The sequence below is a fragment of the Danio rerio genome, chromosome 6 (genome assembly GCF_049306965.1).
Source record: "Danio rerio strain Tuebingen ecotype United States chromosome 6, GRCz12tu, whole genome shotgun sequence".
NCBI classification, from domain to species: Eukaryota; Metazoa; Chordata; class Actinopteri; order Cypriniformes; family Danionidae; genus Danio; species Danio rerio.
In genome coordinates this window covers 7,072,620-7,100,491 of record NC_133181.1, presented here as the reverse complement: position 1 = coordinate 7,100,491, position 27,872 = coordinate 7,072,620, and the positions used below count along the sequence as shown (strand labels likewise).

Genomic DNA, 27,872 nt, shown 5'->3' with positions numbered 1-27,872 from the left:
AAATCCTCCCCTGATTATTACATTACTCGCGTTACCCCAATACTTATATGTGTATATATATATATATATATATATATATATATATATATATATATATATATATATATATATATATATATATATATATATATATATATATATATTGGATCTCTATACAAAAAAAACTAGAAATATGGAGGTGCCTCTCACACAGAGTTTATTATATTTTAGTTTAGATATTAGAGACTGAAAAAGTCTTGCCACAGTATATATTGAATGCCTGAGAGCGCACTATCAAGTGCATTTACAAACCGCTTTAGGCTCTTTGAAATCCATCACTCAGACATTTTCCACATACTTTTCTCTTAAGGGTGATACAGAGTATAGGCGCGGTAACCCCGCCCCTATCAGCGCTCATCCAATAAAACAGCCACAATCCTGCATAACCGCCCCTAAATAAGCGCGCAGTGCAGCACGGAAGGAAGCGTATGGGCGTCGCCGGATCGCCCCTTTTCACTCTTCAGCCAATAAAGAGTTGTCTAAAATAGCCCAAATTTACATACACTTCCCTAACTAAGCGTCTAGTGTGGAACATTTGCGCCGTTTCTGCGGTTTGGGCCTTCGTTGAAACTGCTGCACTGTCGTTCACGTGTTTAAGAACTTTTCAAAATACGTTACCTGTTTCTGAAACATTTAACTGGAAAAGAGCTCCAGCGCATCTTGAAGTTACTTTAAAATAACGTTTCTGTCGACACATTCGCAACAATGGATGATCAAATAAGCTCCACGACACCTTCATATGACGTCCATCACGATGATGAAGGAGAATTTCGAGCAGAAAAACAGGCGAACTCTCTGATGGACGAAGATTTCTCGAGTAGTGAAGCGCAGGCTCATGTTCCCGAGGTGGAGGGGATTTTAGATCTGGCCGGAGGAGCGAAAGATGCGCTGGAGAGACACAGGTCCACAATGCCACGTAAAGAAGAGCCGCTACTAGACTTTGGAGAACCAGAACCAGAACCATCATCCACCATTAAACCAGAGCCAGAAGCTCCAAAACCAGCGCCGATCAGCTCGTTTGGAGATGCATCCCCAAAACAGGCGAAACCCGAAGAAAAAGAAGAGAAGCCAACAGTAGCGCCATATAAATGTAACTCTTCGTGCTCATGTAAGTAATTTAATGTTACGTTATGAATGTAAACGTTATCATTTTGAGATTTAATTTAATTGGGTATCTATAATGTGTATACATGAACCAACTTTTTAAGCCAAGTTATCCACCCTCATGTTACACCATGATTAATTGACATTAACGTTACGTCAGATCCGTTTAAATAATTCACATTACCTGCATTAACTTACTCAAGTCTGAGTGAATTTTTTTACCTTCTTTGTGTCGCATTAACCTCCTTAATGTTTTTAATCTCATACAAGTCTCGTTTTATTGCTTGTAGATCTCAAAAACTGCTTTAAAAATTGAAGTTCTTTCAGCCAAAATGTATTTAATTACTCGTGTTGTTCGTGTCTCTTATGGAAAGTACCACAGAATACAGATTTATCTGATGCGTTTATATTTTTGTCATTTTTTAAACCACGTGGATGAGCAGCTTTCCTGAAACTGATGATTAAGAAAATTAAAATATTTTCCATGTCATGGTGATGACGCCACTATACTGCCATCTTGTGGACAATGTGAAGCATTACGAAAATTACAAACGACGACAAAAAAGACTTTATTGCTCAATATGTGTCCATTTTGTTTATATGTAAAGTTATACAAATGAATTAAACCTTAACAGGTTTACTAATTCCGTTTTTTTTTTAAGTCGGAAACAAAATGGCGTTGTAATTGAGCTTCACACACTTTGCATTCATCACCTCCCAATTGTAAATAACAGGCTGATTAAAGGTCAGTTTATCTGGAGACAGAGTTTACTCAGAAGTGTCACTGACACTGAGGGAATTGCAATGACCCACAGTCAAAATGGGCTTCATAAATCATCCATTATACTCTGTCCATAATCATTTCAGACTAAAGGGCACGCTCAAAAAATGACGTTTGCTGTTTGTTCAAACAACTTTCTTAAAATGAGCTGAAATGACACAATTGCTGAGTATTCGCGACAACATAATTAATTCCACTTTGTAAACATTATTAAGTTAACTTGATTCCTTCATGTTTGGATATGTTTAGGTGATCTCCAATCTTTTACTAATACAAATTGTTGTTATATCTTTACCAATTCTATCTTAATTAAAACAATTTTATCGCCCTAAATCTAATTACTACAGACACCAGATTCATAATTGCATTACCAGTATGTCATTTTGAAATTGTGGATGTTTCCAATTTCTTTGACTTTTTTTTATTTATTTTTTTTATCAAATAATTTATTAATTTCAAACGTTATTTGATAGCATTGTGCCATGTATAATATTTAAATGTGTGGATGGACTAGATATATCTTGACAGCACTTTCAGGTCATATATTTATATCTCATTATATTTTCCAAAACGACCTTCTAGTTATGGGACCAGAAAAATCCATATTAAATATCAATTATATTTTTTTAGATTTTAACTTATTGAAATAAACATGCGTTATGGATGAGACCAAAGAAGTATGTGAGACGCAACAAACTTTGTAGAAATCTGTGAATTAAGCTGCACAACTCAAAAGAGGCAATGCTAATCAAAAGAAAACAAGTTGTCTCTATAGAACAAAAATGATTGATATTTATTTTATTAAAAGGGCACCAATGATCAACTTTTGTAAGCTGTTTGGACAAAACTGTGTGTAGTTATAGTGTGTCCACAGTCAGTTTTTTTATTATTATTATTATTATTTATTTATTTATTTATTTTAAATTTCCTGACGTTAAATAGGATCCAAATCCCAGTGATTCTGAGGCCCAACGTGAAGTAGGAGTGCGGTTTCCCCACCCACTGAATTAGTTGACAGACATAATGTTTCTATAATAACATGTATGTATACACATGTCCACAGTACAGTATTTTTTTATTTTTTGGGAATAAACTGGGCTTAAAAATATTTGTTACAACTCTGTGATTTTTATAAGTTTTAAATGTTTTTAAAACTGAATGTTTTTAAATAACATGTTTTAACAGGGTGTCTGCAGGCTCTTAAAATGTCTTAAATCTCGAAATCCAAATTGTAGGTCTTAAGTCTTAAATTTACTGAAATACTGAGTTGTAGATCTTAAATCTTTTTTTTTTAAACGGATCCTAACTTTCCTTTATGTATTGCTACCCAATCTGGCCAAAACCCAAACAATCACCAACAATCCAACTCGATAAGACTTTAAACTTTTCATTTCTCAACTGTGTTAATCATCTTCCCTACATTAACATTTATTTAAACGTTCTCTATGTATTTACTGCTGAGAACACCGACCTGGTCAGATTGTTGTCCATAGATTTAGTTTATTATAGTTTTTAAAACATTTGTTAATTAATTTTTTTTAAGAAAGAAACTTTGTTGTGAAAAGCAGTGTATGGATACAAGTAGAGCTTGATCGTTTTACACCATATTTTAAATATTAAGAGAAGAAAAAATCTAAGATATTTGAGTTGTTTATTATTAATGCATTTTTGTATTATTAAATTCATTAAATTATAATTATTTTTATTTTAATAGGCCAAATAAAATCTTTTCCAACTGGGCCATTTGAAAAATTCCTTAGACTTTAGCGCTTTGAGTCTAAAATTTAATTCATAATGGTCTTAAAAATGACTTAAGTCTTAAATTTAACTCAGTTAAACCTGCTGAAACCCTGTTTAAAATGGCGTGTTTAACAGTGTTCTGTGAGACTCATCGTATCAGAAAGGCTTGAATAAACTCCACCACAAACACATCAAATAAACCTACTTAGTATTTTTGACGAATGCGCTGTATTTCAGCTTCATTCATGTCTGTCTCGATCACTGACTGCTGTTTATCTGCTGTAACGCATGAGAAGCAGACACACTTGTGAGAACAGTGGGCGGGGAGAAGCATCTCATTTGCATTAAAGACACAGGCTACATAAAAAGCTACACTATACTCGCACACCAAAATGAGCATATTCTGGAGGTTATAATACATTGTCTGAGTATTTTGAGCTAAAACCTTACAGACATGTTCTGGAGGCTTATCTTACATCTTGTAAAAGGTGTAAAATTGGTGCCCTTTAACATTTTTGCATTCATGAAGAAAAAAAGCCTTATGGAAGTGACAGATGTGAACTGGATGTGAAATTGCTGCTTGTGTGGTAAATCAATTATAATTGTTTGACAAACCTACTCGGGAAAACTTAAGGTTTTGGTATTTTGCTAAAAACAATTTTTTTTCATGCAAGGTTGACATTTGCATGAGATTACTCTTCAGCATACACCCTATTGAGTGTTTCATCATGAACCCAAATGACGTCTGTGTTGTAGTGTGCCCCAGCTAATGCTAAAACCTCATGTTACCAGTACACTCCGTCCAGCACCTTTTGAATGTGGTCAGCTGACCTCAGCAGTGCTGGCCTTTGCAGAACGTGATCGGGGCAGCTCCGCTTGGAGACCCGGCACATCTCTCTGCCCCCTTCAGTCCTGTCCTGCTCCAGCCAGAGACTCGTGCCTCCTTCCTCACCCCCCAAACACCTCTTCTGCAGACCCCTGACTGGATATATGACCGATGCACGCCAATTCAGATAACACCACATCTATGACAACCTCAGGGATGGAGATTAAACACTGGAAAGAACAGGGTATATGCTTGTTTTGGCGTTAAATTGACTTTTAATATTAACTAAAGCACTTTTATTCTTTTATTTAGGGTTTTGTTTGTAAAAGTAAGCTTGTTAAGCGGAGGATGTTTGCTCTGGTTTTTTGGTATTGCCTGTGAAGGTGCTTGTGGGAGAGAATGTTCTAGTCACGCTGAGTAAATGGTCTGGGGTGTCTTGATTACAAAGCATATTGCAACGGCAAGCATTTATCCCTCAGCCAGAGAATGCTGTTGGCAAACATCCCGCTTGCCGCACAAATACTGGACTCGCCGTATATTCTGCGTTTGAAAATTAGATGAAGGATATATGATGCGCTAATTTAAAACCATTTCCCATAACATGAGGACGTCATTGCTAATTTGAACTGGTTTTATGTATCATTTGTGTGCGTGTGGGAATCATGATTCATTTTATCATTGCGTATTAACCGGGCCAAACAGAGTCTGCAGATTTTTTTTTTTTTTTTTTTTTTACAATTACTTTACAAAATCTGTGGATGTTTATGTGGAATGATTTTGAGAGCAGTCACTAAAAAGTTGAGACATTAAATATTTATTTATTTAGCTTAGTTAAGGTTTACAACGCAAATCCAATACAGAAAGCTAGTCTCTCATATAATAATTCTACTAAAAGACAAAAAATATTACTTTACAACAGGGCTGCAGCTAACGATTAGTTTGATAATCGATTAGTTGGGTGATTTTATTTTCTATTTATTTTTTTATTTTATTAAATTTTTTTTTTTCAATTTAAACAGAATTTTAAAAAATTCTCTATAGGTATAATAATGTAGAAAAATGTTTGTGAAATAATTTATAAAGCCACATACCAAGTTTAACTTAATTTTGACATTTTTAACCTTTTTAAATGAATAAAACTTCTCTATTCAATATAAAAATAAACGAAGAGCAAAACTAGTTTTGAACTTGTATTAGATTCGCTTTATGAAATTAGGAAATAGACATGCTGACAATAAAATATTAAGCAGCAGGATTTGTTGAAATATCAAAATTATAAGCTATAAACAGCAAATATTTTTTTGAAACCGCAATAGAAATCATATCAAGTGTGCGTTTACTGCTCAGTACACAAATGTATCGTTATTAGCATTCGCTAAAGACCACAACATTGGTTTGGACATTCTTTTGCCTTGAGAACTGCCTTTGTCCTTTGTGGCATAGATTCAACAAGGTGCTGGAAATATACTTCAGACATTTTGGCCCATACTGGACTGGGACAAAAAAATCGACCTTGGCATTTTGGGACAGAGCAGCCCACTACATTCGACCAAAATGCTACCCATTTGTGCACGCACTTAAATATGTTTACCAACTCTCGTTCTATAAAAGCGCAAAAGCCATATATAGAAAATGAGAGTTGACGAATTAAAAAATTAAAGTAATTTATTGTTATAATAAAATTATAATCCACACTGGAAGCCCATCTTGTGTGTGCCTGTGTGTTTCGAGGGAGCCTATATTAAATTATGAACATAAAAGAAATTGCTTGCTGATACAGTTAATGTTGATTACCAAAATACAGATGCCAAGATTAATAAAAGCAATGTGTCAGAGACTCTTAAAAATGTTTAATTCAACAGTGAAACATCACACATAGCTTAAAGATTGTACATAGTCAATCTAATGAACTTAAACGATTAAAAATGCAACAAATATTTGCTTGGGCCCGAACTACAAAACTAAATGTAAAAAAAAATAATAATAAAAAAATAATAATAATAGTTTTTCTTAAGTTGCACTCTAGTTTGGTCTTGTATAAATATCATTATAACCATATTGTATAAATATTATTGTAACTACATGATTTCCGCTACATTCATTCTTTCATGGCGGAGTGCCATGCCAAAATTCATTCTCAATGGCTACTGTACATTACAGCTTCTCATTCAAAACATTTTATTGTTTTTAATAGCGGGTAATAATCGCTCCAAAACGTATTAAAAGGTAAGTAAATTATAACAGAGCGAACTTTTCTGTAACCGCAGTAGTGCTGTGGGTCATTTGTTTAACCCTTTAAGGTTACGTGCTGGCTGACTGACAGGTGCATGATGCGTGAGGCCAGCAAACACGACGTATAGCAATTTCACTTTACTTCAGGATGCGTTAATATCACTCTGTAGGTCTATTAGAGACATTTATAAATATTCCTAGCAAAACTAATAAATGCTGGAGACATAAACGCACTAAGTCGCACTTCAGCAGCGTTTATTTAAGAGTGCACAAGAAGATCTGCGTGCTCTTGAAGCGGCTTATATTTGAGGGGGCGTGCAAGAAGTTTTGTGCACGAGCAGAGAAATCTGCGCGCAAGCAAAGAGAACCGCATGCTGTAGGGTAATACATAAATGCGATCTCGACTTCTAATACTGCGCTCAAGACATTTGTCATTAAAATAACGCCGTTGGTAGATCTGTGTAAAAAGGTCTGCCGCCACAGCTGGAAAAAATCCTAGAGGAAACACTGAAACACTGTATAAGCCTACATCATGCTGTCGATCAAAAACAAAATGTCATGATATCTCATGCGATTTTTCTTCTGACCGAGTGCATCTTAAAAGACATGAATGACACTCCTCATAGAGCTTAAAGCATACATTCTTTATGATATATGTAATCTGTAAAATAAAGGCTTGCAGGTTAAGGAAACAGCATAGGAGGAAGTTGCCGCGGGGCTTGGTGCAGATGAAAAGTAAAAGACGCAAAAGGCAAATGCCTGCTCGCTGCTTTTGCTCTCCATACGCACACGTGGGGCGAGAAACAGATGTGATTCTCAACTACTTTGACAAAAAAACACTGACGTTGCATGCTTACACAGAGGCCAAAATGGAAGTGTGTAATTGGGTCAGCCCAAAGTCAATAAAGAAAAGGAACCAATGGGCTGAGGATCGTCACCATAGGCCGGTCTGTTAGAAAAAGAAGGTTCAATGTGTTGTGCATTCAGAGATGCTCTTCTGCATACTTCAGTTGTAACGATTGGTTATTTGAGTTACTGTTGCCTTTTTAATCAGCTCAAACCAGTCTGCCCATTCTCCTCAGACATCAACAAGGCATTTGCACCCTCAGAACTGCCGCTCACTGGATATTTTCTCTTTTTCTCTGTGAAGCCTAGAGATGGTTTGCGCTAACGAGCAGTTAGACAGGTGTACCTAATAAAGTGGCCGGTGAATGTGAAGTGTAATTGTATGTCATACTTTGCTGTGATATGATTGGCTGATTAGAAATTTGCGCTAATGAGCAATTGGACAGGTGTACCTAATAAAGTGGCCGGTGAGTGTAATAGGACATTCTAACGTGCCTTTAACATACTCATACCTTTTCAACATCAAACTACATGTAAATGATGTTAATAATGGAAAGTCTTTGTCCCTTAAAAGTGCTTGTGGCTATTTACATTTACTATGCTGTTATGTTATAATTATATATTGTATATTTATATACATTATGCTATTGGCGGTTCATTTCGCTGTGGCGACCCAAGAATAATAAAGGGACTAAGCCGAAAAGAGAATTAATGAATTATTTAATAAACTCAATAATATATAAAATGGATCATAAAATGATTTCACAATTGCTTATTGCATCAATTTCTGTCACCATATATCGCACGACAAAAATTCTTGATCATGTCAGGCCTATTCTTTGGGGTTCTGAAGGGTCTGTGGTGCCATTTAAATTGTTTATGTAAGTTGGCACTGATTGTGGCAATGAAATTAAGCTGGGAGCATGTAATGGAGCGTGACGTCTGACATAAACCTTTGTGAACCCTTGTGAATGTTGGCTTACTAGTGGGTTTCCTGGAGAGACACACCTAGGGTACATAGTGTCTGACTTTGAAGCTTGTGAAATATGTGCTGATAAGATCAGATTTTGCCGTTTTAAATAGTTTCATTTCAGATTTGGGGACTTATCTCTGTTTGAGTTGCGTAATTCATATTTTGTGTTTGAGGACGTTTATTAGCGATGCTTTTCAGCCTTTTTGTCTGGATATTTCTGTTTTTAAAAGAAATTTGTTCATTAGCCACTAGCATTTAACATGCGCTACTGTTCATGTAAACATTTTGGGATTACATTTGCTTTTTATTTTTTAAAAGAAGTTTAATACTTTTAGCCAAGCAAGACTACGATCGATATTTAAATTGATCAAAAGTGACATGCAAAATGTTAATTTTTAAACTGATTTTATTCATTTTAAGAGCCCATATTATATTTGTGCATATACATTAGATTAGTCAGTACTGAAGACAAATCTGAAGCTTATCTAACAAAATAACTTTTAATAACTGTCCAAAAACTAGTACACCCAAATTTATGTGTTATAGAAAAATATTAAATACAATTTTAGAAAAGAGGAAAAATCCAGTGAAGCAAAAACATTGAAAAGTTTAGTTACAATTTTGCATTATTTAGCTTGAATTTAATTGCATTATCTTTTAATTTCTAAGTTTGTTTGGTGCCTAAAATTATTTTAAAATACTTCAATATTTCAAAATGGGCTGCACTCCATTATGCTGAGCACTGCAAGTTTGAATTCAAAACAACATTGGCACTATTTAATAGTCGGTGAAAAGTGGTGTACTTTGATGAATCATTGGCTCTTAATATAGGTTTACTAATTGGAATACGCAATGAATACTTTTCTGAATTTATGTAATTAAGGAGATTATTTAATTAAAGCCAGTCTTACCTCAATGCATATTAGAATGATTTCGGTTGGAGTGTGTGAATTCAAGACTGGAGTTATTATAGAAACCGCTTTGGGCCACAAAAATATATATATATTTTTTAATTTTATTTTTGTATTTTATTTGTTTTGATCTAATATCTTCAGCATTAAGTATATTACTAGTCTATTTTCAAAAACACAGTTATTGAAATGATTGAATAGTAGTGTGCATTAGACATTTGTCTACAGTATAGCAGTATATAATGCGTAACAAGTGAAAATGTGTTGTTGTTGTTATTAAAATTTTAAAAAAATTACAGCAACTTTGAAACTTAAAACATTAGACAAAATACAAAAAAAATATTTATGCATATTACATTTTAAAGAAGAGACTAAACCAGTAAAAATACATTTAAAAAATGGAAAATTATATAAGGTAATACATTAAAAAACCATGTCTGGAATAGTTTTTTATGCCTGTTGAAGATAAATACATGACTTGTACTCAACTAAAAATAGCCTACTTGAGTTAACATTTTCTAGAACAGCAAATAACATTTTACAATAATAAAAAAAACAATAATTACTGGGCTGGGTGTAACTGCTTGTTATCTTGGACTTGTGACTTTTATTATCTAAAACCTCAAAACGCACGGCATCGCTGCGGGACTTTTGTTTTGAAATTTGACCGGAACTTCAATTTGTCACCGGAGTGGCGTGTTTCTCGTGTGTTCTTGGCCCAGGCTGTCTGATCGCAGATGAGCGAGATGGATTCCAAACAAGGTTAGTTAGTGATTGACACCGTTTAAACTGTCTGTACTTATGGCCCTCCTCCGTCAGTATGAGGAGATTTGCGTGCATTTATTCTGCAGCGTGTGTTTGAAAGCACTGTCGAGGATTTTGGATTAAATTCCTATGATAAAGTGCATTTTGTATTGATGAGGTCCTGATAAGGCCGCACGACTAGTGTTTCAAACGTGCATTATACCCGCATAAGTAAATATTTGTAACGTTTATGAGCTGACATGAATGCATTATGCGTTTGTCTTCTAAAATGTGACTACTTTGTGAAGTGTTCGTGGTTGATAAGCTTATGCAACGGTCATTTGGCAGGAGTACAAGAGTAAGGGCAGCATGTTCAGCTCAGCAGACCCAAGAGGTATTGATTAAATCACCTTTAACTAACTTTATATGCATAAATGGATTATGTTTGTCTTTAGAAATGCAAATAGAGAGAGTGTAACCCGTGTATACCGCGTTCTTGAGGTAAAGTTGGGTTTTTTATTTAACAGTCCCTATATTGTTTGCCACGCTAATTTGAATATTGGGTCTGAAATCTCATTCAAGTATGACTTGAAAACAACATTGGCACTGTTTAATTGATTGAACAATGTTGTACTTTGATTAGTCATTGGCTGCTAATATGATCCCTATTTTGAATTATAATACTATAATACTAATATTACTTTTCTGAAATTATAATATTAAGGAGAATTTCAGCATGTGCGAATATGAAACCAACTTCACCTCAAATACTGGGCCTCTATGAACTCTGATCGGTTATATTGGCACACATTGTAGATTTGGTTTAATTATTGAAGGGTCCTTGACTGACTGACTGACTGAAGTTTGTCCTATTTTTATCCTCCCTCTAGCATGGGCTGAGTGTTGCTGTAAAGGCAGAGTTCAACAATATTATGTTTTTAAAAAAATATAGCATTGATCTGAACATTACCTTTTTGCTTCTGTATTGTGGTCACACATCATTTGTGTATTTAAATAATCTGTTCCATCTGCTCCTCTGCAAACCCACCATTATTCGTAGCAGAGCTCTCTACGTTTTTCATCTTTCATGATCTATTAAATGTTTTAAATATCAATTAAATATTGTTTATTTTTTATATGTAAATGTTAAGATTTGGAGTTTTTAATCCTTATTAAAAACACTTATTCAAGTGTTCATTTGTCATTTTTTGTAACCAACTACATCGAAAACAAATGACTATACAAGGATCAAAAAAAAGGCAATAATGGTGTGTTTATACACATTGTTTTGTGTGTTTTTATGTGAAATATGTCAATCATAGTTTTATACACACACGCTTTACATGACTGATTTAGTGTAATCTACATTTTAAGTCATTCTTCACAGATTAATTGTAATGAATTTAGGCTAATATATTAGTATATTTATAAATCTCTCTAGACATTTTTCTTTTGAACTTTAAACATACTGTGGGCACTAAATGTAATTGTAAAGGCAAAAAGTGTTACAATGTTTCAGCATTTAAACTCTTAAGTTAACATCATTTGTATCTGAAGTAACAAAATAAAGATGTATATAATATCTATAAAAGTTTTATTTTAGCAATAAAGGTATGATTATTACAAAAATAAATTTACTCGAAGTCACTCATTACTCCTAAAGGCACCGTCAAGTGGTTACAAACCTTAATGAGTTTATTTTTTCTGTTGAACACAAAAGAAGATAGTTTGGAGAATGTTGGAAGCCAGTAACCCTTGACATTCATTGTAGGAAAAACAAATAATATGGAAGTTAAGAGTTACCAGTTTCTAGTATCTTAAAAAATTACTTACTACTAGTGTGTTCAACAAAAGCTCGAATTTTATGAAAATTGGATGAGTAATTAATGACAGCAGTTTCAATTTTGGGTGAATTCTCTTTAACATGAATGGCAAACTAGGAGAAATAAGTAAAAAAAAAAACTGCATAGAAAAAAATCTAATGTAGTTTTAGCATGTAAATTATGCTCTGTGTTATGATGCATTTAGATAATATTGACTTGCCACTAATGAATTCTCCATCACCTCCTTGTTGCCTTCATGCACTAATTTGAGAAATGAAAGTGACTAGAGACCCTTTCACCTCGGAAATTTGGTAACGCTATTTAGAGAGTGTTTAAAGAACTCCTGTAGATGTGTGTTATTTGCCCTCTGCTGAAAGTTTGATCATGTGTTGGTGGAGTGCTGACGTTAGGCCTGTCACAATGATCAATTTATCGACTTATCGCACAACACTATACATCTATATCCATCCAATTCTAGCAACATTTTAGCTTCTTGCGCAACATCTCTATTGGAGGTGTCAGTATGGTTAAAGAGCTATAGTATTTGCTATTAATAACTCTAGTATATTTTCATGTGGGTTCCTGAAAACTGAAATTAGATCTAGCAGCAGATATTGGAGCCTTGGTTACTTTTTTACCTTGCACTTTTTTTGTTAACATTTATTATTTATTTAGGACCTATGTTTTTACATTATGATTCCAATGCACAATTATTAAAATGTCAATGACTAATTAATTTTTTTAAATATTTGTAAGAAAGAAATATTGTGCATTATTTATTCATTTTTTTCTTTAGTGTACTAGCATTGTGATTAGAGCTGCACGATTCTGTCTAAAATGAGAATCGTTTTTTTTTTTTTTAAGTAAATTTTCTTATGATTCTGTAGATGTAAAGTTAATCAATACGAGTAGGTTATTGTTTTTGTTGACTTGAACAGACTTTAAAGTCTTAGTCATAAGGGATGACATCAAAATACAACTATTCATTATTCTGTAGTTGAATTGTTATGTTTTGAGACATTTGCTTGTCATTTGTCATTGAGAAAATTATTAGACTATTTAATAATCATTTGTCATTGTTGAATATGAAAGGACTCTGATAATGTAGGCTAGAGTAGTTCTATTGACCCAGAAAACATTTATTTTCATTCACAACACTGTTCGCTATGAAAGAAAAATAAAAACATTAAATGCTTGTCGTAATCATAACTCTAAAATGCGATATGATCATTTAAAGGTTGTGCGTGCTTTCGGTTTCACTTCTACTGCTGAGTGCGCCCGTCATGGCCGCCGTCACTTTGAAAAAAAAAAAAAAAACATTTATGCAAATTATACTGCCCTCGCAGTTCCCAAACATCTTTATTATCTGTTTTTTACAGCCTATGCAGGTTTTGTTTACTAAAGTAGACGTCATTGGGAGGCATGCACGCATCCTCTCTGTAGTAAACAAACTTGTGTGATTTGATGGCCACAAATACGTCATTAAATTAAGACACATGACATTTTTATGTCAATTATAACTTATGAATATAGTATGTGACACTTTTAATACCATTTGGAGGTGTAAATGTTGCTGAGCAACATGTATAAAACAATGTGAAGAATGATGTGCGACCACCTTCATGCTTCTCTCCTGACCTTCAATTTATAATTGGCTGAATTAGAGCTGCACAATCAAAAAAAGATTGTGTTCTCGATTCGACCCCCTAGACGATCTTAATCCAGCATTTTTACGATTCTGTCAAATCATATTTTCTAGTTCAGGAGAGAAGCAAAGGCGGCTGCACGAGTCTTTTCATTGTTTCACATATATTGCTCAGCGACATGGAAGCCTGCAAATGATGTTAAAAGACTAACATACTGTATTTATAAGGTATAATTCACCTAAAAATGTCATTTTTGTCTTCATATAATGATGTATTTGCGGCTGAGAAATCACACGTGACGTAAGCTGCTGACCGTAAGCTGTTACCACAGAGAGGGCGGTCGCGCACCCTACCGTATGATAGGCCTGCGAGCGGCTACTTTAGTAAACAGAACCTGCATAGGCTGTGAATAACGGGTAATAAAGTTGTAAATAATATTCAGTTTGTGGCACAGGATGATCGTTTAAGAGCCACGCGTGAAGTATGAACAGCACTTAGTGAAAATGAAACCGAAAGCGAGCATATCATTTAAATAATCATATCGCATTTTACAGTTATGATTGCGACAAGCATTTTTAAAAATGTAAAAAAAAAATTTTTTTTTTCTTTTATAGCGAACAGTGTTGTGAATGAAAATAAACGTTACTGGGTCAGTAGAACTACTCCAGCCTATATAAGGTTGATTTTACCAGTGATTAAAATGGTCTATATAATAAGTTGTCAATGACAGATTGCAAGCATATTCCTATATCTCAATCATAATTCAACATCAGAATTATTATAAGTAGAATACAATTATTTATAGAAACCAGTAGACCTGCATAAAATATTGTTGTTTTACCATGTTTGAGAAAAAAAAACAATAATAATTGCTGAGTCATATTAATCTTTATTTTACATCTACAGAATCTTGAGAAAATCTTTATTTTAAGCAAAAAAAAAAACTGCGATTTCTCATTTTAGCCAGAATCGAGCAGCTCTAGGCTGAATTGTGGAAAAGCTGAATTAAGATTGTGTGTGGGGTCGAATCGCGATTGCAATTTTTCTTTGATTAAACGTGAAGCTCTAATTGTGATGCTGTTGTATTGTAATTCTGGCATTATATAAAGGGTGGCATAAAATGGTCTTAAAATGACAATAATATCACTTATCTCAGTATATTTTGGTGCATTAACAGAAAAATGATTATGGTGACAGGCCTAGCTGATGTAACTCTTCCTCTCTCTTTTGTCTCCAGTGGTGGAGCTGCTGTATTGGCGAGATCTGCAGAGGACGGGGGTGGTGTTTGGAGCTGGTCTGTTCCTGCTGCTGTCCCTTAGCATGTGCAGCATCATCAGCGTCCTCTCCTACGTAGCCCTGGCCCTGCTGTCCGTCACAGTCTCCTTCAGGATATACAAAGGCATTTTACAGGCTGTTCAGAAGTCAGAGGACGGGCACCCTTTCAAGTGAGAGACTTCTAAACATATATTGAAACGCCTTCTCTTGCGTGTTTCCATGCCGTGTTTTGTTCACTTTGTGTCGCCAGAGTGTAAAACGGTTAGGATAATCCTGCTTTGATCAGTTTGTGTTCCAGTTTCATGTAAGGAGGCAGATCTGCGGAGCTTAGCTTCTGGGCTTACACGAGGTGCTTATGTTTGAACTACACGCGGTTGGGTTTGACTCGCAGCCAAACTTTTTAAGCCTCAGATGTGAAGGGGGGTAGTGCTGCACAATATTTCACAGAATTATTCAGATAATAAGTGGTAGGCATGGGCTGGTATAAAATTCTGACGGTACGATAACCTTGGATAAAAATCACGGTTTGGCGGTATTGTGATTTATTACTGTTCTAAAATATATATGTATTTTTTTAAATGTTTGAATTAAATAACAACTACTTTTTTCCCGTTTGGAACACAGTACATTTTATTTTGAGAAACATTTATAATATTTTGGAACAGTAAAGAAGCATTTTTTTCCTATGTTAATCTTGTATCCTAAGTAATATCATTATAACAGTACTCAACAATGTTACATTTTTTTCTGGTATTGTGCAACCCAAATGGGGAACGACTCGGGTGATCTCTGCATATCTTATAAAGCCTGTTTCAGCTGCTTTATTTGATGAAACCTGCTAGGCTCTGTTCCAAAACCAAGTAATTTGCTGTGCCGTCTACTTCATGGTCAGCTTACTTCAAAAAAACTCCCTGGCTGCTCATTAGGTATCTGATAGTAAAGTGATATGGTCTTAAAAAAATTACAGTGCATTTCTGATTAGAAATGTGTGATTATTAGGAAAAAAATTAACATTTTTTTTCTGCCATTATTTTAGATATTTTGTGATAGTTTTACAAGATGACCTGAGAAACATTGGTTTGGAGAATTTTGTGGGGGAGTGCATCTGCGTAAAATTTACTAAATAAAATACAGAAAAAAAACCATCTCTTCGTGGATTTCAGTGGAGTCTAACAGATATGAGGCAAAGAAATGCAATAATCAAACATAAAATAACATTATACAGTGTTCGTTGTCTAAATAATTGAACTATGTAGTAAAGTTTATATATATTTTTTGTGCCTAGATGGTTTAAAGTGACTTGCAAGCCTAAAGTCACAGGCCTTAAACACATTAAAATGAAAATCTTTCACACTATTAGAACTTGTTAGGTTATATTAATCCCACCATGACATTTACACTTTGCAATATCAATGCTGAACCTATATACCGTGCAGTCTGATTTCTGAGTCATAGTAATTTGTGACATTATAATAGGCAGTTGTCTTCCATATTTGTGCACAGTTCCGAGAGTAAAATTAGAAAGTGCTTGATCGAAATGCAGAATTGGACAAAGTATTTAAAATTTGGTTTGTACACTAATATGGGTACATAAAATGTGATTTGAACACAAGTTAAATTCTTTGATGCTCAACACACATGATGTTGACGAGACATTTACACCACTATAAAGTAGTTTAGGAACTAGTCATCAGACCTGTTCCTGAGAACTGAGGTGCTGTTTACACGACTGCGTTTTTGTTTTAAACAACATTTTAGAAAGCATACACTCCTTGTTCAGTCTAGGTGCAATATGTGAAAGGCCTCTTATGCTGTATAATGTGGACTGACAGAAAAACGCTAAAGGCACATGGAAAATGCGAGTGTGTTGCTTGCTTCAATATTCTCAACATGCTTTGTGCGCATGCTCCTTTGTTGTCTGTCGTTGCTAGGTGACATGAACGTTTTTTTTTCCCCCAGAGGATGAGAAACTAACGAAACATTGCTGCAGCTTTAAGTTTTATTTATGGAGCACTGCAGTGTTTGGGTGTTGTGTGTTTTAAGTAAATAGTGTATCGAAATATGTATATTCCATACAAAGTATGAAGCTGGTCGGTTCATTCTTGTAATGTGGATCGCATTGCGCTTAAGAAATTCTGAAAAGTTGCAGCGTTTTCAACCTGGTGTACCTGGAAAACATGTCGCGGCTTGTATGCGCATACTGGGAGTGATGCGCGACATGAAGCCCCTAAAACGTGAGATGCCTGACCATTCACACATGCACTAAGTATCTGCATATTTTGCTTGTGTCCGTAATTGGTTTACTGTTTGTATAATGGTCATTATAAGAGGGGCTTGACGAATCTGAGAATTTGTATTTTATGCAGATGCAGAAATTGGTCGATGTTTGTGTTTTAGCCGGTCTACACCTAAAGGCTGGTCTGGCGTCAGCCATGGGGAGGGCTATGCATGACCGCAAGAAGCCTCTCTAAAAATGTAACTACACGTCACATCGACGTGTAGTGCAACCTCTGTGCACGGCCGTCTGTGAGACCATTCGAAATGAAAGCACACACACTTTACACACACATGACTTGTTAGCTCTTTTGGTCCGTTTAGAAACTTTGCCGTGTGAAAGCGAACCGCACCAAGAACAAAGAGCAACAAAGTAACCATTTTAATCCTGTTTTCAGAACAAAGCAATCAATTCACAGGTGTGAAAGCACCCTAAAACAGGGTGTTTAACGTTTTTAAAAATACTCAATTTTCACGGGTGGACTCCAGGTGTGGTCACCAGATGTAACTGCAATGCACTAGTGTATGTCTGATGTATTGTTAGCTCAGTATGTTCATGGATTAAGAAAGAAACCTCATGGAAAAACGTCTCTTCTTTCAGGATGTACCTGGATAAGGATACCGCACTCCCGGCAGAGATGGTTCATAAGTACAGCGACTCGACTCTGGTGCACATCAACACTGTTATTAAAGAGCTGCGACGACTCTTCCTGGTGGAGGATCTGGTGGACTCGCTCAAGGTTTGTTTGTTTTCTAGCAGACTGGAGGAAATGAAAACCTGATCGTGCTCTTTTTTTGTTCATGCTTTTTATATTTGATTTGGGGCTCTGTAACTGATCTCAGGGCGAAGATTGGATCATAAATCTGCTTGTGTTGATTTTCTTCACGAGGCGGGTGAACAATAATGCCTTTGTAAGCGGTACAGTTTATGCTGAATCTAATATAAAGTGTTTTTTTTCTCTTCTCCTGAAACATTTGGCTTGAAAGAGGCCTTTATTATCCAAAAAACATACAGTACACTATGAAAACTGGTGTTAATGTGAGATTTTGGATTACCAGATGCATAGCAGTATGGATAATTTCTTAAATTATCATACTTGCCTGGATGTTTTTTGGTTAATGCCTTTGTTCAACTACTGTTAAACCTAACATTAAAAAAAATGTATAATAATAAATTTTATTTAAATTAATGATTTCTAAGAAATACTAGTTAAATGTGTTTTATTTATATTTTTTTTGTTTCTTTAATGCTTTAAATTTCCATTCCATTTGTATTTGTTGGTAGGTTTTGGTGGTCAGATTTGGGGTGTTTGGTCTTGTGTTTTGGGGCAGGTCATCAACGACTCCACAAAGCAGTCTTTGTTGATTTAGGCTGAGGGGATTTGGACTGAGCTCTGATGGGATAGAAATGGTGCCAATGAGCCCGACCTGTCTCGCGCTTCCTCTGTCTCTTTTTCAATTCAATTTAAAAGAGCTTCATTGGGATGACTTGTCAAGTATTGCAAAAGCATTGCATCTCTCCGAGCCACTAACTCTTTTTATAGGGGCTGGGGAGGTCAAAGCGTCAGCTGTGATATAGCATTGAGGAATTCCAGTCATGTGATGCTCTGTTTTAGATGTCTGTCACATGACCAAGCTTGCTGCAGGGTTGAATGAGCTTCAGTAAATAGCTGGAATACACTGTGCAGCTTCCAATGTGTAGTTGCTCCAGTTCCTGTGAGTCCATGCTGGGAACATTCCAGCTCTGATGCGTTGGCCATTCAATCAGGAGTACCATTTCAATGCATTTTGTGTATTTAGTTCCGCTGTTGGGGTGAATAAAATGTAGTGGTGTACTAAAATGACTGTAAAAATGCTACATCAATGTAATTGATTCCCAGTAAAAGTGCCCTATTAGCTATTTAAAGGTTAATGGTTTAGTTTTAAAGGTCTCAGAGTAGGTGTACATATTGCCAAGATCAAAACACTTTTTACCCCCCCCCCCCATAATATGCATGCCAGCTTCTGTTAAAAAATCTAGCCTCTCTAAACCCTGCTTTCTGAGAGCTGTCTGTGCACTGATTGGTCAGATCATGGGATGGACTGTTGTGGTTGGTCACATCTTACAGTTTATGTTGGAAACCAAATGCCTGTTAATCTGTGTCATAGGTAGGGGCAGACTGAATCTGCGAACATGTTTTGCTATTTCTGCACAGAATATTGTAAAAAAAATCTATCTTTATGCATAATGATTTTGGGTGTATCGTAACTAAAAATGTAATGTTAAATAAAAAATATATTTAAAGCTTTTTTTATTTAATGTTACAATGCAAATCCTATTAGATCTATTTATTTGGTAAACAAAGCAAGTGTCATTATAATATCTACTAAAATACAGAAATTAATATTTTACAAAATGTATTGTAAGTAAATCATATAAACTTTTTATATTAGCCAGTAGTATTACTGAAATTAATTTTAAAACTAAATAAATACTTTATACACAACTAAACAGACTCAGTGTTGGGCTAGAAATCTGCAGATTTCTGTGCGCGCTGATTCCATGTGGGCCAAGTCATAGGGATGCACCAAGTTTTTGTCTTCTGGTAATTATTGGCTGAAAATGAAACTTTCTTTTTTCGAATGAAAGAGACAAACACCCAGTATTATGAGCCAAAAAAGATTATTCTGCTCCACACTTTGTGCAGTGCGCTGGTTTTACTCTAGTCACTGTTTGGTTGGCTTTCACACTGGACACGGAAAGCACTGTCATTTAAACCCATTCATTTCATTGCACCATGCAAAGGCAAGTAACAAACTGGGTCAACTTAAACACAACAGCACGGAGTGTGCACGCTATGGTCAAAGTTGAAAATGGCTCAATATTACACTCTCAGGGTTTCCTGATTTCAAATCAAGCCATTTTAATTACCCAGCATACGCAGCACCAGTCCTTGCTTAACATTTCACTTGCACTTCATTATTTGGATGTCTTAGTTCAAAGTCATGTTCAAAGAACTTAAGTGAAATTTGTCTAATACTGGTGATATTCAAATGTAGTTTCTAAAATATTGCTAAAATGTGCATTATTTAACCCAGTTCTTGTACAAGAACCCAGTTCTTGTCTTTTATTATAAGATTTTTAAAATTAAGAATTTACTTTTTTTTTTTTTTTTTTCGTATTTGACAGCAGCACAGTACAATTGCTGAATTTCAAATTTAATTACAGCACTTTTAAGGACCTGTGCTTGTTTTTGAAGTACTTTCCTGGCCTTGAATCAGTCTGAAATTTAAGTACTTTCAAAAAGTATGAGAACCCTATACTCGAGATATTCAGTTGACCTCTTATACTTATCTGTACATAAACTACACATACTCGCCATAAAAGCCAAGTCATTTACAGGGTGACAGGGCATTTAATTCCTGCTGCTTGCAATAAAGCACAACTGTGCTGGTAATTCAATGTCAATAAAATTTTAAACCTTAGATTATACTGATAAAAAGCCAATAAACGAGTTAAATTTGAAGTCTTACAAAATGATTATTAAATTGATTTATTACAAAGCACTTTTGGTTTCAGTTTTTGCCCAAATTCTAAAATGTTCAGTTGTGTGCCAGAATTTTCATTTAAGTGGATCTTTGCTTGGGAATGTAACAACATTGGTTCCAATAAGTTGTGAAATTTAAAGAATTTGTTAATACCCAGTTACACCCAAGTGTAATCAGTACTTTGGACCTGCCTAATATTTGTGTTTCAGCTACCGAGACTTCCTTACGACTTTTTAAACGGTGATATAAAAATAATAAAGAGGTTTAAATATAATTAATCATAATTAACAATTAAATATAATTATTATAATTAATAAATATAATTATTAATTATTTATTAATTATATAATTATTAATAAAATCAATAAATATAATTGATAATTAAATATAATTAATTTGATACCCAGTAACATCGAAGTGTAATCAGTACTTTGGACGTCCCCAATATTTGTATTTCAGCTCCAGAGTCTTCCTTACGACTTTTAAACAGTGATATAAATATAATGCAGGTTTTCAAATATCAGTTTAAACCAGATGTCCTCACACCTAAATGGATTTGCTGTCGCAGCACAGAAAACAAAGCAATCTCTATATCTGCAACATGAGCCCAGGTCTACAGCTGAGTTTAGCAGATCAGAACAGATGATGTTTATGGGCAGCCAATGAATGCCATGATTAAGATTGTCAAAACAAACAGATTTGTTTTACATTTACAGTAGGTCTGTGCATGAACTGAGACTAGAACTACTCACAGATCACTCCAGGCAGTGAATTGTTTCTTTCTTTTGGGAGACAATAAATCCATTCATCATGAACTTTGAAACTTTGGAGACCTTTCAGATTTACAAACAGATATTGCGAACTCTGTAACAGGTGGTATCTGAAATGAAAGTATGATAGGTGTTCTTTTAATTAAATCAGTTTAATTCTAGACATAAAATATAAATTAAAACCACTTATAACATTAATAAAAACATAGTGGTGTAATTTCATAATGCCTGCAGGCACAGACTGTTGATAACTGCAGGACTAAAGGTCACAGGCACAACTTGTTTCACTAAATACATGTTCGGATCTTGGAATAAGCGGTTTTCAATCTCGCGTCAATATGTTTGACATGCGAGGAAGCTGCCGTGTTCTAAGCAAAGTTTGTGTCGTAATGGAAAAGCGCCACTACCGTTAATGTTAAATCAGCACCTGATGGCTTTTCTTGGCGCTGCATTCACCCACGTCTGAAACGCAGGGGAGCCCATGGACCGAGGCGTCCGTGTAAGGAGATTTACTGCCCTGTGATGAGCAGTTGGTTATGGGCTGTGGATCGAGTTACAGCCAGACCCCACTGCCCTTTCAGAGCTCTGGAGGTTTTCCACAGCTGGACGGATTGATTCTCTCTGTGGTCAGACGGCTATATTGAGTGATGTGTCCAGTTACGAGCCACAGTTCATGTGCCGTTGGGTTTTGAACAGCCTTTGGCATTTGTTAGGTCAGCTGGGAAAATAAAAATGTTGTGATATGAACTAATGTCTGCATATTAAGCCACAAGGCATTTTGTAGTTTATTTATTTTTTTATACACAAAGTGGTTTTGATGTCTGTTATCACACTATGGAAATTTGAGCTTCAAATTCATCTAAAAAGCTTATTCGATTAACAGACACTACGATTTTATCATGTTCAATCAAAAACCTGAGCATTTTTGACAATCCTTAACTGTGACTAGAAGAACATTCTATAATAAAAATATTATTATTATTATTATTATTAAATAGTATTATTACTACAACTATTACTACCATTAGAAAATAAAAATAATAATAATAATGGGCTAATGTCTGCATATTAAACCACAAGGCATTATATAGTTATATAGTGTAGTAGTAGCAGTAGTAGAACTGATAGTAGTCAAAGTAGTGATAGTAACAGAGAAATAATAGTAGTAGTAGTGATAGTAATAATACTGATAGTAGTCATAATAGTAACTGTAATTATAGTAATGATAGTAGTAATAATAGTAATAGTATTAGTAAAAGTAGTAGTAGTAGTAGTAGTATTGAAAGTAATAGTACTGATAGTAGTCATAATAATAGTAATAGTAACAGAAATAATAGTAGTAGTAGTAGTAGTAGCAGCAGCAGTAGTAGTCATGATAGTAGTCATAATAGTAATAGTAACAGAAATAATAGTAGTAGTAGTAGTAGCAGCAGCAGTAGTAGTAGTCATGATAGTAGTCATAATAGTAATAGTAACAGAAATAATAGTAGTAGTAGTAATAGTAGTTGTGGTAGTAATAATACTGATAGTAGTCGTAATAGTAACCGTAATAATGATAGTAGTAGCAATAGTAGTAGTAGTAGTTACGTTAATAATAGTAATAGTAGTAATAATAGTAATAGTATTAGTAATAATAAAAGTAGTAGTAGTATTGAAAGTAATAGTACTGATAGTAGTCATAATAATAGTAATAGTAGCAAAAATAATAGTAGTAGTAGTAATAATAATAGTAGTAGTAATATTTATATTTATTTAATTTTTTCTTGGATTCTTTTTTTCCCTCTCCATCTTATGCAACTTTAAATGTAGATATGTTAGTTGAGTAAGTTTCTTTATGAAGTGTAAAAAGAATAACCCACTTCATGTATAATGTTTTGTTTTTACTTTTTGTATCCGATATCTTCCAAAATTTTATGAAATGTTTAAATATTTAAGTCCAAATATAAAGTATTTAAAAAAAAAAAAAAATGGAAAGCTGTTGTTACTCTGGTCTTCTCGGTTTTGTCCCTTCAAGTCATCATAACTTTATTGTAATTTTTTTTTCTTATAGATTTTTCTAATAAAAACTCTTGCATGTTTGCTCTGACCTGCTGCACTTTTGTTGGATTGTTTTAACATGCTTTACTCTTTTCTTACAGTTTGCTGTTTTAATGTGGATCCTGACATATGTCGGTGCCTTGTTCAATGGTCTCACTCTTATTATTTTGGGTATGTCTGTTTTGACCATTTATTTTATTTTGTATTTGCATAATTGAATATTGGATTTGTTTTATTTTATGATTTTGATTTGTATGATTTGATTTATAAAATATCGTATTTTTATATATTTATTAAAAAAAAAAAAATATATATATATATATATATATAATGAAACTTTAAATATATTTTTTATATTTTAATTTCCTTTTTTTCTTTTATTACATTTATAATTCTGCATGTAAGAATGACTAATTTTCCAGCTTTGCTCTTCCTACAGGTTTCATTGGTGCTTTCAGTTGCCCGGTGATCTATGAAAAGCATCAGGTAGGTTTGCTCTGTTTCTTTTGCATGTGTACGCAATGATAACTTCTGGCTCAAGCAGTTGTTGTGCTTGATTAAGTATTTATAGGAGTTTTCACTGTCAATAAACGGCATAATGAATCTATAATAATGCAATTATTCTTCTTTATTCCTGATACAGGCACAAATTGACCATTATTACGGACTGGTGAACAAGCAATTCAAAGATGTTGTGGGAAAGTAAGTCTGTTTGCATACTGAAATATGTGACTGGAATTTTCATCGGTGATGCAGTTAAAACGTTAGTTTAATGACAAAAAAACGTTGCAGACCAGAAATATATAAATACACTCTGCACATCGTGAATTCATCAGTACCATGCTTCAATTAAATGGGGAAACATTAAATTCTCCAAAATTACTTGACAAGCTTACGATTAATTTTTATTTGGAATAACCAATAAAACTAAACAACGACTGACCCTTTAGTTTCATTTCTAAACGTTCGTATCACACAAAATCTGCAGAAACTCGTGTCTGGTTTGAACCCCCAGAGAATTGTCAGTTTATATCGATCACTGATTGGTTCGTGTACTAGAAGGCAGGGATTCATCAATTATATTGACTCACACTTTTCCCCATTTAAAACTATACAAGTGACGAGTCTTGTGTATACTATAGTCTTTGTTGTAACTTTATTATGCATTTAAAAACAAACATTTCACAAACTAATCATAGAAACTAAATACATGTACTTATTTTAGACACTTCCTTATTCAGTTTTAAAATCTTTTCATATAAGCAATGTATGCGTATGCTATTTTTTATTTTAAACAATGTTTCATTGATTTAATAATGATCTTGAGGTAACTACTTGCCAAGAGGTAGCTAACACGTGTTACTATGAGCTATTTGATATACCCGTGTCATTTTAAATGGACACAATCTCGCACACTCACATTTTTTTAAATTAGCTTATTTTTCTTTATTTATTTTTGCATCTGTGTTGTGCATTTTATTTGAGCTTTTTAGTAAGACATTATTTTATAAAAAAGCATTTTAATCTATTTGATTATTTTTTTCATATGTAAAGATATGTGTATTGCTGTACATCCTGTATGTATTAGGCAATATGTAAGCATTTGGGCGTGCCCTGGACTTTAGGGCAACTTTTAGATGGTCAGTGGCGCGGTCTATTTTAGTTGCTCAAAATAGCAATGTGCCTTAACATACCTCCTTTTTAGACTAGCAAACCCACAGAGTGACACAAAACATGTAATCGCATAGTATGAACTATCAAAGATGCAATATGAGAGAATCGCTGATGAGTCGCAGACACCCGTTGGATATTTGGCATGGTAAATATCTGGAGCTATCAGCGATTCAAATCATGCCATGTGAAATGTTTTATGATTAAAAATAACATCCTCTATCACCTACAGCCAATGAGAGGGCAGCATTCACTAGTATGAGTACCTGCAGGTTAGCGGGAGGCTGGGGCAGAGGTTAAATGCGCACTTTCAGTTTATTTGGACCCAAGAAACAGATGAAAAGCTAGTGCTGTTTCCATGTCACTTCTCGCGTTTGTTTGGTGGCGTGATGTAATTTAGACAAAGTTGTCTGTGATTCTTCCTATTGTAAAGTCATGCAGTGTGAACTCTCCTGTCGCCGATCCATCCTACAGTGTAAACACAGCACCGACAGAATGCTAACCCAGATAATCATGCAGTCTGAAAACATCCATGTTTGAAAATCTTGCAGTCTGAACTAAAGATCTGTGCGGGACTACATTTTGAATCCCGCTTCCACCAGGTTTTAGCCCGAACCCGACCGCTCCCGCCTATATTCAGCATTTGTTGTCCCGCTGCCTGCCCCGCCCCGTTTTCTACCTGCCACACCCGATCCCGCTATAGAGCGGGGGGGGAAGAACAAAACTGAAAACCACCTAGCTATATATATATATATATATATATATATATATATATATATATATATATATATATATATATATATATATATATATATATATATATACACACACACACACACACACGGACATAAGCACACACACTCTCTCATTCGTGCACACACACACACACCTCTCATTCACGTGCGCACGCACACAGCAACAAAAAAACTGAACACAGCATAAACGTAGTCTCATTCACATACATACATGCGTGTGCTCGCTCGCTCGGGAGTGATATTGTTAGACCACCCGCTCCCGTCCAAAATTAAACCAGTTACCGACCGCTCCCGCAATTTATTCGGAAATTTCTCTAGTCTGAACTCTGCATTAGTTGCACTGGTCAGAAAATAAAACAAATCACGACACACACGTCTTGCACCTAATTGCGCCTGGTGTATGATAGGGCCCAAAATGCGCTTGCAGTATTTTGCTTTAAACATTGTGAAAGACTTGTTGTTTAACGGTTTAGTCATTTAATGATGAGCAGTATTTTAGAAATGCTATATTTAGTCCAGTGTGAAATGGACCGTTACTTTAATATATATTTTTTTGTCAAACAGGTATATTCTTTCCAGAATCCGTTTGCACTAAAATAATCATTGTTTACGTGTCATTAACAGGATCCAGGCCAAGATTCCCGGAGCGAAGCCAAAGACTGAGTGAAGCAAGTTGGATTGTGTGTTATTTCCGTGCACAAGACGTGATGGTGTAACAAAGATGATGGACAGATTCGTGTTTGGTTTGGAAAAAAAGGCCTTAGACGACACAATGTAAACTTTATCCCCCAACCTCCCCCCAACGTTAGCATAACCGAGAATGAAACCTATTTTTTTTAAACCTCTATCAGTTTCTCACACAATAGCAGACTCGTCTTTCACACTAGATCTAGTTCTCTATGTTTGAAGCAAACGCAGCTATTAACCACCATTACAGAATGTAGTCCGAGGAACTGAAGTCCACGAAAGCAGAAATGAATGAGGTTTTTTGTTTTTGTTTGTTTACTATTGGGTCAGTGAAGCGTTGTCTTGTTTGAAGGCCATTTGGATTCATTTCAGTATGATTGAAGGGAGTGAATTGTTTTTGCGAAGTTCCTTCACAACAGGTCTTTTTGTTTTTAGCTATTTTTCCCTTTTTCGTTTGTACTTGGAGTGATAGAACACAGTGGTGTTGTGGTGTAACTGTGTTAAAGTTGATGCAATGAAGTTGTGTTAGAGGTGAAGAGGCTTCTGTAGCAGAGTTTAAGAGCAGTTTTTATTTTACACTCGTCTTCAAAGGGATCTATTACGGCGTATTGCACCCACTGTTTTTAGCCGTTAGCGAAAACAACTAAAAAGAAGTAATCTCTAAAGTATGCTGTGTTGGCCTGTCACCTTCCTGTCATGTCAAAACCGACAACATGTTTGCAGAAATGGGCGTCTCCATCGTGGATCGAATACCTGAAACGGCGCACGCTCTTAAATAAATTAATAAATAAAAAAAATAAATAAAAAAAGTCGCAAACTTCAAGCACTGTTTCTTCATGCAGGTCATTTGTAAATGATTATTCAGTTTTGATGAAAGTATGCTGTCTGTGAATGCATTGTGAAAAATAAGCCAATAAAGTATCAATAAAGCTTGTTAGACATACTATTAGATTTTGTGCTTGATTTACAGGTTTGTGGTATTGATGCAGTTTTTGGCTGGATATTGGCGCCATCTGGCGGTGCTGCATGGAACTTAAACTGATTTGTTAACTTTAAATGTCAGATATGCAGTGCTCAGCATATACGGGCCATTCTTCTACTACGGGTACTTTTAGCCTTGTGAAGTTAAGTAAAAAAACCTGTTCAAAATTTACGTAACATAGCCTTTAAACAATTTGTCTTGTTTTAAGTTCTGTAAGAGGACAAACTT

At 34.8% G+C, this 27,872-nt stretch overlaps 2 protein-coding genes across 10 annotated transcripts in view; both read left to right on the top strand.

The window, feature by feature from the left end:
- The window catches only part of ccdc88aa (coiled-coil domain containing 88Aa), a 177,440-nt gene that overhangs the window by 87,970 nt on the left and 61,598 nt on the right, over positions 1 to 27,872 (top strand). The window lies entirely within an intron of this gene.
- On the top strand, positions 466 to 27,608 carry rtn4a (reticulon 4a). 4 transcript variants are annotated; one of them, NM_001079912.2, is made up of 7 exons: positions 466 to 1,147; positions 14,903 to 15,110; positions 17,816 to 17,954; positions 23,651 to 23,720; positions 23,989 to 24,035; positions 24,193 to 24,251; positions 26,600 to 27,608. In NM_001079912.2, the coding sequence occupies exons 1-7, from the start codon at positions 745 to 747 to the stop codon at positions 26,640 to 26,642; spliced, it is 969 nt and encodes a 322-aa protein (NP_001073381.1). In that variant the 5' UTR covers positions 466 to 744; the 3' UTR covers positions 26,643 to 27,608. The 4 variants fall into 4 exon arrangements, with proteins under 4 accessions (NP_001073381.1, NP_001004555.2, NP_001188375.1 ...); NM_001004555.2 differs by lacking the exon at positions 466 to 1,147 and adding an exon at positions 4,572 to 4,734; NM_001201446.1 differs by lacking the exon at positions 466 to 1,147 and adding an exon at positions 10,131 to 10,214.